The sequence below is a fragment of the Juglans microcarpa x Juglans regia genome, chromosome 1D (assembly GCF_004785595.1).
Source record: "Juglans microcarpa x Juglans regia isolate MS1-56 chromosome 1D, Jm3101_v1.0, whole genome shotgun sequence".
NCBI classification, from domain to species: Eukaryota; Viridiplantae; Streptophyta; class Magnoliopsida; order Fagales; family Juglandaceae; genus Juglans; species Juglans microcarpa x Juglans regia.
In genome coordinates this window covers 13,015,992-13,028,124 of record NC_054594.1, presented here as the reverse complement: position 1 = coordinate 13,028,124, position 12,133 = coordinate 13,015,992, and the positions used below count along the sequence as shown (strand labels likewise).

The 12,133-nt window shown below is 28.9% G+C and overlaps 1 protein-coding gene across 1 annotated transcript; it reads left to right on the top strand.

The window, feature by feature from the left end:
- The first annotated feature begins 10,908 nt into the window (after positions 1 to 10,908).
- LOC121265073 lies at positions 10,909 to 11,625 on the top strand. The gene is made up of 2 exons (XM_041168574.1): positions 10,909 to 10,970; positions 11,088 to 11,625. Exons 1-2 carry the CDS (start codon positions 10,909 to 10,911, stop codon positions 11,623 to 11,625), a joined length of 600 nt encoding a protein of 199 aa, XP_041024508.1.
- The last annotated feature ends 508 nt before the right edge of the window (positions 11,626 to 12,133 follow it).

Here is a 12,133-nt window from a genome sequence, read left to right as displayed (position 1 = left end):
GAGAGCAATTCTGGGAGCACCCCTGGTTTTTTGATAATGAAGCCAAAGGTCAACCTCCGATTTAGGGGTTCCTTCTGAATACCCGAAATTGCCCTTTTTGTTCAAAGTTTTACCCATCACTACTTCCACTAGTGTACTGTCCTTCAACGTCAACAATATTGGATCGGACATTCACCTGCAGTGTACATCATCGATTCGATTCTTCTGGCTTTCAAGATTTTTGTCAAAACAGTCAATGCGTTGTTTGGAATCTCTTTAATAATAATAATCTTCCTCCCAACGTTACTTTACAGGCACTACACTAGCATAGGATAGGTCATCTACGTCTGACCTTGTATTTATTATGGATTTAAAACCAAGTTGATGGGCCATTTTATCTCCGTGGAGTTTTTTTTTTTTTTTTTTTTTTAACAAAAAAAATATAACTTTAAGATTTTTTTTTTTTTTTTAGATTCTATGGTCTCTACTAACAAACCTATTATGTATGCATATTTTATTTAAGTGATTAATATAAAATATTATTTATTTTTTGTCTCTTAAAAAGTAACTAAAATAAACAATTTTTTTTATGAATATAATTACTCTAACTTTAAAGCATAACTCAGTAAAAAAAATACGGTATATTGATCATCATGCATCTTTTAAGACGAAGAACACATGGATAAAAGGATACAACGTATCTATCTAGGGCTAGGACTGGAAATGAACGAACCGCTAATTGGATCCACATTTGGCACCAATGTAGGGATAGTGCATCCGGTTATCTAGTCCATAAGGGCCGATTTATCCTAAAATCCTACTTTCCCGTGCGAGCCATGAATAATCTTATTTTTGGAAGATCTTAATGATAAATAGATATGTAAAATAAATCTTTAAAATATCTATTATTTTTGGATATTATCTATTGTGGACGTGTTTTACATTTTCATACAAGCGATCACATGCAACCAAAAAGTGAAGAGGCTTGAGAGGTTTGATGGGGAGTTTTGATAGGTATAAGTGAGTTCGCGCACCATATCGCGTACCGATGATTTTTTTAATTTAAAAAAAAATCTCAAAAATTTTTTGAGAGAAGAAGAAAATCTCTTATATAATGAAAATTATTTTCGTCTTTAATTTACATCATTTCATTAAACATATATATTATATATCAATATTGGTGCACGAATTGGTACACCAACTTGCTTGCAATAAGATTTTTCTTTAATGGGACACCTCCGATACCTAAATTAGCCAACAATAATATGATTTCTCCGACCCAATATTTAGATGAGACCAGAATCGTTCCTGACCCTTATAAATAGAGGTTTGTGATTTTATGAGATCATATTAGATAATTATCCTGCTTGTTATTTGAAATTCAAGCGATATTATGACTTATCTTATCTCTAAATGAGCCAATCATCCTTTCATCTCGAAATATCTAAGCGATTAATAGTCTGAGTCTATTCAGATTAGACTCGTCTGGAGTTAGACCTTATATTCACTGGCTTACTAGACCATGCCATGGACTAGAGTCATGATAATATCCATCATGCCCTTGTGAGGGTATTAAGCCCCTTCCAATATCAATAGTTAATAAATTGTAACATGAATTAATTTATTTATCTCTATTTTATTATGAATCTTAGAACCCACATCTGATACCATGTGTCCTGCTTATTATAAGTTAGAAATCAGTGCAATATTTGATGATCCATCTGCAAATAATAAAAAACAAGTTGAAAGCGTGGCAATCGGCATTTATGATGGTCAAACTCATAAGAGCCGAAGAGAAGAGAGAGAGAGTGTAAAACAGATCTCAGGAATCATGACTGTCATCGCCACACAACGGAAGAGATTTGTCAAACTTCTTCTTTACAAAGAGGGTTGATAGGGTTATTATTTTATTAAAAAAATATAATTTTATTAATATTTATTTTTTAAATTATTAAGTAAAATTAAAAATTAAAAAAAATTAAATAAAAAATAATAATAGATAGATAGTAGTAGAATAATAACTTTATCATTTTTCTTATTTTTAATTATCATTTTATTTCCTTCAGTTATTATTAATATTTTTTTATAAAAGGGTAGAAAATCTGTAATATTATTTTGCTTATTACATTTTTTTATCCTTCTTTCTTTGTCTGCTATTGCCAATGCTACAACCACCAGCACTGAGCTGTGGTTGGGATAGTGGATGGCTGTGTGAAAATGCTGCAGAATGTAGAAAATCTATACTCACTTTGACCTTTTCTAAAAGAGCTGATAATGACAGCTGATCTCGAATCTTATCTATGAGGAGGAACCTTTCCATACCCCTCTCTCTCTCTCTCTCTCTCTCTCTCTCTCTCTCTCTCTCTATATATATATATATATATAGAGTGAGATGCCGCCCCAAGCGCGCTTTTTCTTTTTTTTAAATACATTTAAATATTTTTAAAAAATAAAAAAATATATATCAATACATTTAAAATAATTAAGTAAAAAAAATAAAAAATTTTACCAAACGATCAAATAAAGCGATAATAATAAGGCGGCATAGTAATATTTCTCATATATATATATATTATTTGATTTGTCCATTTTTATTTATTTATTTATGATTCTCACATTTATGAACACTTTGTAAACCTCTTTTATCTCTTGTTTGAAATCATGCCTATATTTTCTTAGAAATGTAACCAGCATATTTTAATAGAGAAAATATATTTGCATTATAATTATAAAGAAATTATATAAAATAAATTTATAAATTGACGTAATTTTATGTGATCAGTTAGATCTATTTTACAATAAAAATAATTTTATAATCTAACATATCAAATTAAATCATATTAGTTTATAAATTTACTTTAATTAGTGTATTTCTCTTTCAAAAATCTTGAGAGTACTTGAAGTGACGTAAATTGAATCCGTTTTTGTATATTGAATTCGTAAACACAACATTGGGGGTAAATCATATTCTCTTCCAACCCAAAAAAAATAATAATAATAATAATGAGCAATAATCATTCTTTGTCCTCACCACTTAAAAAAGACCACTCCCAAAGTGCTAAGGGTACCCATTAGAAAAGACCATGATGGATGGTCATTTCAAACTTGATAAAGTAGGTCTCTTCCCTTAATCTATATACCATATAATTAATCGGTCTTTGTATGTTCCAACAACAGGTCAAAATGAGAACAGAGACAAAACTATGGGCAAAAAGATGGGTTGGTCCTTTGAACAATAGACCAAATCGAAGAGGTTCATATATAGACAAGCTAATGGCCCTTTAGAAGTAATAGGCCTGAAATTAGATCAAACTAGTTGGGTCGTAACGTGCCAACTATGGGCTAGAATTGGACATCTTAATTTTATGTGTAATGTTATATATAAGAGTAATAGTATATATAGTCGTAAAATGTATAAGTGACGTGCAATTATTTTGAAAAAGAGTAGAGTTTATTATTAAATAATTAATTTTTTTTTTTTATATAAGTCTCATATTCATTCACTTTTTTCAAAGTGATTACACGATACTTGCACACTCACAACTGTAACTATCATTTCTCTATATATAATCGTGAAGTGTATAAGCGTCACGCAGTCGTTTTGAAAAATAATAGGAGACCACTATTAAAATTTTAATTTTTTTTATTTATGTTTCATATTTATTTATTTTTTCAAAGAGATTGCGGGGCGTTTATGCATTCCACAATTACAAATATCATTTCTCTAATTTTATAGCATGCAAGTTCTATACATACAAACAAACACACACACATCCTAATTATAATTAAGCTAGAAAAGCTAAGAAGCTGGAAGAGTACTGTCAAAAGCCAATGATCTTATGTTTTACGTTTTTGTGTTTTGGGGATCTTAGGTTGATCACTTAAGGCTGTATTGATGTTTTCTTAAATCGATTATGATGTTTCCTCCCACTAAAAGTCCTTTAGGAGAGGGAGACAAGTTGATGAATTAACGTTGGACTAAATCATCGATCTTATTACTATACATGCTTATTCACGTGCGGAAAGCAAGTTCTCCCTTCACGCCTTCATTCCCTGTTTATTAACCCATGATAGATAAATATGTTGTTGATCATCTGTACAGATAGAATCATTGGGCAAAACCTTTTAACTCGTTTTAACAGAAAAATAGGATGTCTTATAAAAAGAAGAGCTTTGTTATGTACAAGCAAGTTTGCATACCAATCTACGTATTAATATTATTGTCTTCATATTCTAAATTTAAATTAGTACTGTTTTCAATAAAATCTATTTTCTGACCAATCATATTGAATGGGTGCGCGTATCAGTGCGCATAATCGCTTACAATTAAATTTTTTCTAAAAAAAAATAGAAAAATAGGACGTAAATAATTTTATCATTATTACACGTAAATCTTTTAATAGATATATACTTTTGAAAATGCTTGCCAATGGTAATCAAGTGATGATCATAAACTCACACCGTCATTTTTTCCAAGGGCATGTTTGGTTAAGAAAAAGTTTTAGATTTTCTTTTAAATGTATTGTTACTACAAGAAAAATAAGTATTTGTGATGGATTATTTACGACGATAATGACTATTTACGAAGAAAACAGATTATTTTTATAGGAAATAATTATTTTCACAGAAAATAGCTGACCACAAATAAAATGTTTTCTTGTGGTGTGTATATTTTGTTTAATAAAAGTAGAATGAAAAATTGAATAAAAGATTATAATTTTTACTTTTAGGCTAGTTTTTGTTTCGGATTTTTTAATTGTGAGTTTTTTTTTTTAAATTTTTTTGCTTAAAAATTAAACAAATTATTAGATGAAAAGTTGAGATAATTTAATTTTGAAATTGAAATTAAAACATTTGAAAAAAAAAATGAGTCTAACCAAATTAACATGGCCTAGATCAAGCACTTCAATCATTGTCGAGATTTTAAAAATAAAAATGATTTGATGACAAAGTAAAACGAGGCCCTCGTTAAAACTTTATAAATTGGATTTAATAAGTACTGGTAATTACGTACAAAGTTAGAAATTTTCTATCTTCACAGGGTAAATTTACTTGTATTTTAACTCTAGAAGATAGTGAATAATAAAACGATCAACTTTGTTTAAGTGCTGATGTGTCAATTTATATGCAGTAGTTTCTTGCCTGAATTAGTGGAATGAGTTGAGGTGCGAATGGTCAATGACTCAATCTATTGCCAAAACCATGTGTGTGTATATATATAATATATATACGATAATATTTGTACGCATTTGTCAAAACAGGGTGGTCACGAACAGAGACATTTCAGGTTGATTTGGTTACATAAAATTAAATTATCTTATCTTATATAATCATTATAATTTTCTCAAATTTTTAAATAAAATATAATAAATAATTTAATTTTTTTAAATTTTTAAATAAAAATAATATTAAAAATTTATATTATAATAATATTTTATTTAACTTTTAATAAAACATCCCATCTCATCTCATCTCATCTAAACTTCGTAATCAAATGAGGCAATTGAAGAAGGGGAAGCCCAGGGCAATGCGGATTGCAGAACTTTTCTTTTAAATTTAAAAATGTTTTTTTATTTTTTATTTTTAATGTTTTGGAGGTTTTAATTCTTATGTTTATGTTTTTACTTCTTTTAAATTGAATTTTATATTTAAAACTATTAATATATATATATATAAATATATATATTATTGGGTTTTTTCATTATTTTTTTTAAATTCATTATTCTGCCCTTTTAAAAATCAATTCTTGTCTTAAATTGATTGTTTTCATTTTTAGTTTTTTAATTTCTTAACTGATTTCTTGCTCTTTATACCATCTTTATTTCATTTAAATTATATAACGTGAAACGACATGTAAAACGACCACTAGGATTGATGTAGCATTTCTAACGATTTACTGATGAGAGAATGATAGAAGAACTGACTTTGATAACTCTTAAAACAGTCAAGAAGTGAAAAGTTCAATAAAGGAAACCAAGGACCGATATATACATTAAACAAAATACATGGACTAGTCTAATGTTTTATCTCAATTATTATTATATATATTATAATTAGAAAATGGGATGAGATCATGTCGATGCCCATTAACTTCATGAAATGATCTAAAGATGATTAGCTCATGTCGATGCCCAATTATCGTTAGTTTTCATTTAACTTCTCAATTCATATCATCTCATCTCATCTAATCATTATAATTTTTTCAAATTTTCATATAAAATAAAATAAACAATTCAACTTTTTCAAATAAAAAAAATAATATTAAAAAATATATTTTAACTTTTTAATTTTAATTTCAACTTATCTCATCTACAAAAATAAATGAGATACAATGATACATTTATGAAGTGAGATAAAAGTAGAATAATAATATAGTATGCATGGATGGACTCTCCTCAAAACTTGAGAACTTTAAGTAAAAGACACACAAATATATAATATGCCTTACAATATTTATTGCTACTCATCTAAATATTTCGAATAATATTAAATGGATAATAAATAATGAAAAATTATACCGACTACACCCTCAAACTACTACGAGGTGACATTGTCCATCAACATGTATTTTTTTTCTTTAAAAGCATAAAGTATGATTCAAGAATGATGAGAGTGCCACATTTTGTAGCATTACCCATAAATAATATATGAGTTAGTTGATATATCTTGTACATATTTTTTTCACTTGGAATTCTCAAATCCAAATATCTATTTAAATAAGGTTTGATTTAGATAATGAGTTGAGATAAGATGAATTAAGATGATTATAAATAATAGTGAGATATTTGAGTTGAGATGAGATGGGTTATAAGTAGTTTGAATTAAAATATTTTATGGAATTTTGGAAAAGGAGAGAGAGAAAGATGAATAAAAATATATAAAGTTAAAATATTATTAGAAAAAGTTTAATAATATTTTTTTTTTGAAATTTGTTAAAATTAAATTATTTTTTATATTTTGTTTTAAAATTTGAGAAAATTAAAATAATTAAATAATAATTAGATTAAAAATTTAAAAATTAGAAAGTAAAAAATGTTTATGATATTTAAGATGATATGGAATGAGATGGGCCTCCCAAACATTTCAAATTCCACGACCTATGCACGTGTATCGGCTAATATAAATTATTCACATCACTTGACTAGTGAGCCGTCCATGAACCAAGCTGATCATCTATACGAAGACAAAAGGACAAATATTCTGTTTTGGAAAATGATACTATGTTTTTGAGTTTGTCTTTATGTTTTTATTTTATTTTTATTTAATAATTAAGAAAACGATTATTAATGTATTGAGATTTTTTATTTTTTAAAAATGTTTATATATGTTAAAAAAACGTTTGAAATAAAAAGAAAAAAATTTAAAATACAATTTACACTAAGACCTTGTTTGATTACGCAATTCAGATAAGATGAGATGAGATGATATATTTTGAATAATAGTGAGATTTTTGAGTTGAGTTAAGATGAGGTGGTTTGTAAAAAAATATGTTTAGATAGTGAGATGAGATGAGATGATTTTAATTTTTTGAAAATTTGATAAAATGGTGAGTCACTAAGTCCCACCAATTATTGAAAAATATTTTTAATAATTGGGTGGAAAATATTATGAATATATTAAAAATAAATAATATATATTATTAATTTAAAAACCCATGACTTTTCCAAAATATATTTTTTGTAGTTAGTCGTGATTATTTCAATATTTCTAAATATGAAGGCATTTCTTTGTTAAATGGAGTTATTTTATGACCTATTTATTATATTATATTTTATAAAATTTGAAATATATTTTTCTAATTATATATTACAATAAAATAAAAAAATTTAATAGATGATTATATATATTAAAAATGTGATAGTCAATGGTATTGTAGCGGTACTGTATGAACAGATGAAACTTTGTAGCAGTAATATAGCGTTACTGTAGAGGAGAAGGGGCATGAACCGAAGATAAACTCAAAGGGATGAAAAAAAAAAAAAAAAAAAAAAAGGACAAGAAGTCATTGAAGAAGACTGTGTTTTTCATTGTTCATTCACTTTTCATTGTTTACTGTTAGACACTAATTGCATTTGTTGAAAAATCAAGATGAGATACAGATAAGATATATCTGTCTATTTCGTAGTTTGGATAGATAGATTAAGGCTTAGTTTAGATTTTTAATTCTTCTCAACTTATCTCAATTTATTATTATAATATTTTTAAATTCTAATATAAAATATAATAAATAATTCAATTTTTTCAAATTTTATAATAATAATAATATTAAAAAATAATATTCTAATAATATTTTATCATCTCAATTTAATTCAACTCAACTCAACTCACTTCAGTTGTATATGTCAGATGAAATAATTTGTATCTCAGCTGGCCATTCAAACTGGCCCTTAAAGCATTCTCATTGAAATATCTAAAACTACACTCAATTTTCAGTTAATATGAGATAAATTTGACTTTGACTATTTCATTCGTATCAAAACCTCATATTTGATTATTTATTTATTTATTATATAATAATAAAATAATATAAGATGAATTTGATTTTAATTATTTCATTCACATCAAATCTCTACATTGAATTATCTATTTATTTATTATATAGTAATAAATTAATATTAATTTTTATTTATTTAATTATTAATTTTTTTAATTTTATCATATTTTACTATTCTACCTAATTCATTTAATTTTAATTACCTAATTCATGTAATTTTATTTAGATTATTTTTTCTTCATAAATTTCAGTAAAAGGAGAAAAAGCGAGAATATCTTTTTGGAATTTATTTAATTCAATGCCATCAATTTTTATGTCCTGAGAAGACTCCAAGTGAATAAATTAAGATGCATAATAGCAGTACCTTCTGTTTTCGAAAATGATATATGTCCCGCTGGGGCTACGTAGCCCCCACTCCCAATTTTTTATTTTTTTTTAATTTTGTTTTTTATTTAATGATTAAGTATTTATTTTTTTAATAATATTATGATTTCTTTATTTTTTTAAAAAATATTAAAAAATACATATATGAAAAAAAAAAAAAAAACAATTCTAAAACTAGCGGTGGCTCCCAGAGGCTGTAGAGCCACTCTTCTGTTTTTGTTACAAGTTGTTATGATTGTCGTAGTCTTCGTGTCGACATTTTGGTGTAAATCCATGTGAGATAGAATAGGGTCCAAGCAAAGTCGTTCGGCAAGCTGGTGCAGCCTGTCGGAGGAGTCCGGGTCTCTGATAGGAAATCCAACAGTGCAGAAATTACCTTCTCATTGGTATCCACGGCTGGATGCAATCTTCAATAGCCAGACCTTTCTAACTTGCTCGAAGTCAACGATACACTAACAAGGATAACGTGCTCCAGTGGAGCAGATATTCTGTCTCTTGCTTTGGTCGGCAATGCATGTGATTAGAGTCTAGACTAGGGTAACATGTGACCAGCTGTTTCCTTGGACGCATTTCCGGCTTGGGAAATGACGAGTAAAAGGAAGGAAAAAAAAAAAAAAAAAAATCCTTCACGGATGCATTGCTGTTTATTAAATAATAAACAATTGAACAAGCTGAAACTGTTAGAGGGTGGAAGGAATTCAGATTTGTAAAGATTCTTTAAAGTTGAATTATCTGTTCTTTACAGATGATAGTTTGTTATTTTGTAGGACTACTTTGCAAGCTAATCTCAATATCCAACATCTCCTAGAGGTTTATGAACAAGTTTCTGGACAAAAAGTGAACAAAGCAAAAACTGCCATGGTCTTTAGAAAAAATGTGAATCCTGCTCAGCAAGTTGAATTATTATCTTTTTGGGGAGTCCATCAGGTTCAACATTATGAGAAATATCTTGGTTTGCCACCAATGTTTGGAAAGAATAAGAAACATGCTTTTACTAATATTAAATCTAAAGTTTGGCAGTAACTCAAAGGTTGGAAAGAGAAGCTTCTGTCTAAAGGGGGTAAGGAAATTCTTATAAAAGCTGTTGCTCTAGCTATTCCCTCTTTCTCAGTTGTTTTAAGTTGCCTGCTAGTTTGTGCAGTGAACTCGAGAACTTGATGGCTAAATTCTGGTGGAGTCAAAAAAAGGAAGAAAATAAAATAAGGTGGGTGAGTTGGAAAAAAATGAGTGCTGCTAAAATACAAGGAGGGCTTGGTTTTAATGATTTACAAATTTTTAATCTTGCCTTACTTGCTAAGCAAGGGTGGCGTATTATGAATGGAGCAGGTTCCCTGTTGCACTAGATGTACAAGTCTAAATACTTTCCTTCATGTGATTTCAAGGATGCCAACCTTGGTCCTAACCCTTCCTTTGCTTGGAGAGGTATTTGGGAAGCAAGAGCCTATCTGATGAGAGGCTGCAAGTGGAGAGTAGGGGATGGTAAGTCAATTAATATCTGGTCTGATTCATGGTTGCCCAATCAGGACTCGATTCCTAGGTCTCTATTTTCTTTGAGCAGTGAGGAAGTTGAAACTGTGGACTCTCTTATTGATGATTCTACTCATTGGTGGAAGATGGATTTTGTTAGATGGTTGCTGCCTCCAAAAGAAGCTTCTGAGGTTTTACAGATTAAGTTGGGGCCTTATCCTCGAGAGGATAAACTAATTTGGAATTATGAGCAAAATGGACTGTTTTCAGTGAAAAGTGCTTATAAGTTCTTTTATTCGTTGAAATTTAGCAGTAATGAAGGAGAAAGTTCCAATGCTCAATCTTATAAGTCCCTATGGAAGAAACTATGAAAATTACAGACTCCAAACAAAGTGAAAGTGTTTGCTTGGAGGGCTCTCAAAGATGGGCTACCCACATTACATAATCTGAAAAAAAAAAGGAAGGTGGTATCAGAAGATGTATGCAAGTTCTGTCAGATCAGTTTTGAGGATACAAGTCATGCACTTGTTTTCTGCCCCCAGTTGAAGAATTATTGGAAGCAACAGTCAGTTTTCTAGATCTTGATGGAGATCAAAAGGATGTTTTTCTGGTCTCAGATGATTTTACAGTCTGGTATCTCTGGCAGGTTAGAAAAATTTTTCCTTATGGCTTGGGCCTTTTGGCATAGAAGGAACATGCTTTTATATGAAGGAGTAGTTCAAAGTCCTGCTATCTCTATGAAACATGCTTTACTTCTCTATAGAGAACATGATGAATCCCATAATTCCTCTGCTCAGGCACTGGATATGATTTATAAGTGGCACCCTCCTTCAGCTGCAGTTTTAAAACTAAACACTGATGGGGCTGTTTTTGCAGACTTAGCTTCTTCAGGTATCAGGGTGATTTTAAGAGATTACCAAGGAAAAGTACTACTGTTAGCAAGTGGTAGAGAGAATTTTGTGCAGGACCCTATTGAAATCGAGTTACTTGCCATTTTGAGGGGTCTGCAGCTATGTATTCCAATGGATATACCAGAGTTAATTGTGGAATCTGATTCTCTACTAAGTGTTCAAGCAATACAAAGTATGGAGGATCCTATGTCAATGCAGGGCAATCTGATTTATGCTATTAAGGATCTAATGAAATCCCTTCCTAAGGTCTCAGTGCAACATGCTAACCGATTATCAAATAAAGCTGCAGATGGCTTGGGCAAGTATGCACGGTTCCAAGATTCTTTAGCAGTTTGGGGGGAACAAATACCTAATCCTATTGCTCTAATTGTTGAGGCTGAAATGATGTAGTTGTGTTTTGCTTTCTGGTACATAGTCGATGAACGTTTTAGCTATGTAATTTGCTTTCCAGTTAAGCTAATGAATACAGTTATGATTTCCATAAAAAAAAAAAAAAAAGGTTATCAATATATGACACGATTCGTCACTCTAATATAAATATTATATAAATGATATGATAATAATAGGTTTGAGCCAAAATTGATTGATCCATAAGATATGATTAATAAACGATTCAATCACGGATCAACCTATAAAATTCACAATCAACTCGTATATTATGAATAAATTATAGTTTCAAATTTTATAAGTGTTTAGTTTTATATGCCTTTATTTTTGTTTTTTTATATATGGGGAGCGGAGATTCGATCCTTGATTCTCGTAGTGAAAAATTAAAATGTTGCCAATTGATCTAAAGGATCTTGGCATATGCCTTTATTGTTGTTGAATTATAATATTAATGTTAGTATTTTACTACTAAAATATTTTATGATTTATATAATTATCTATATTTTATATA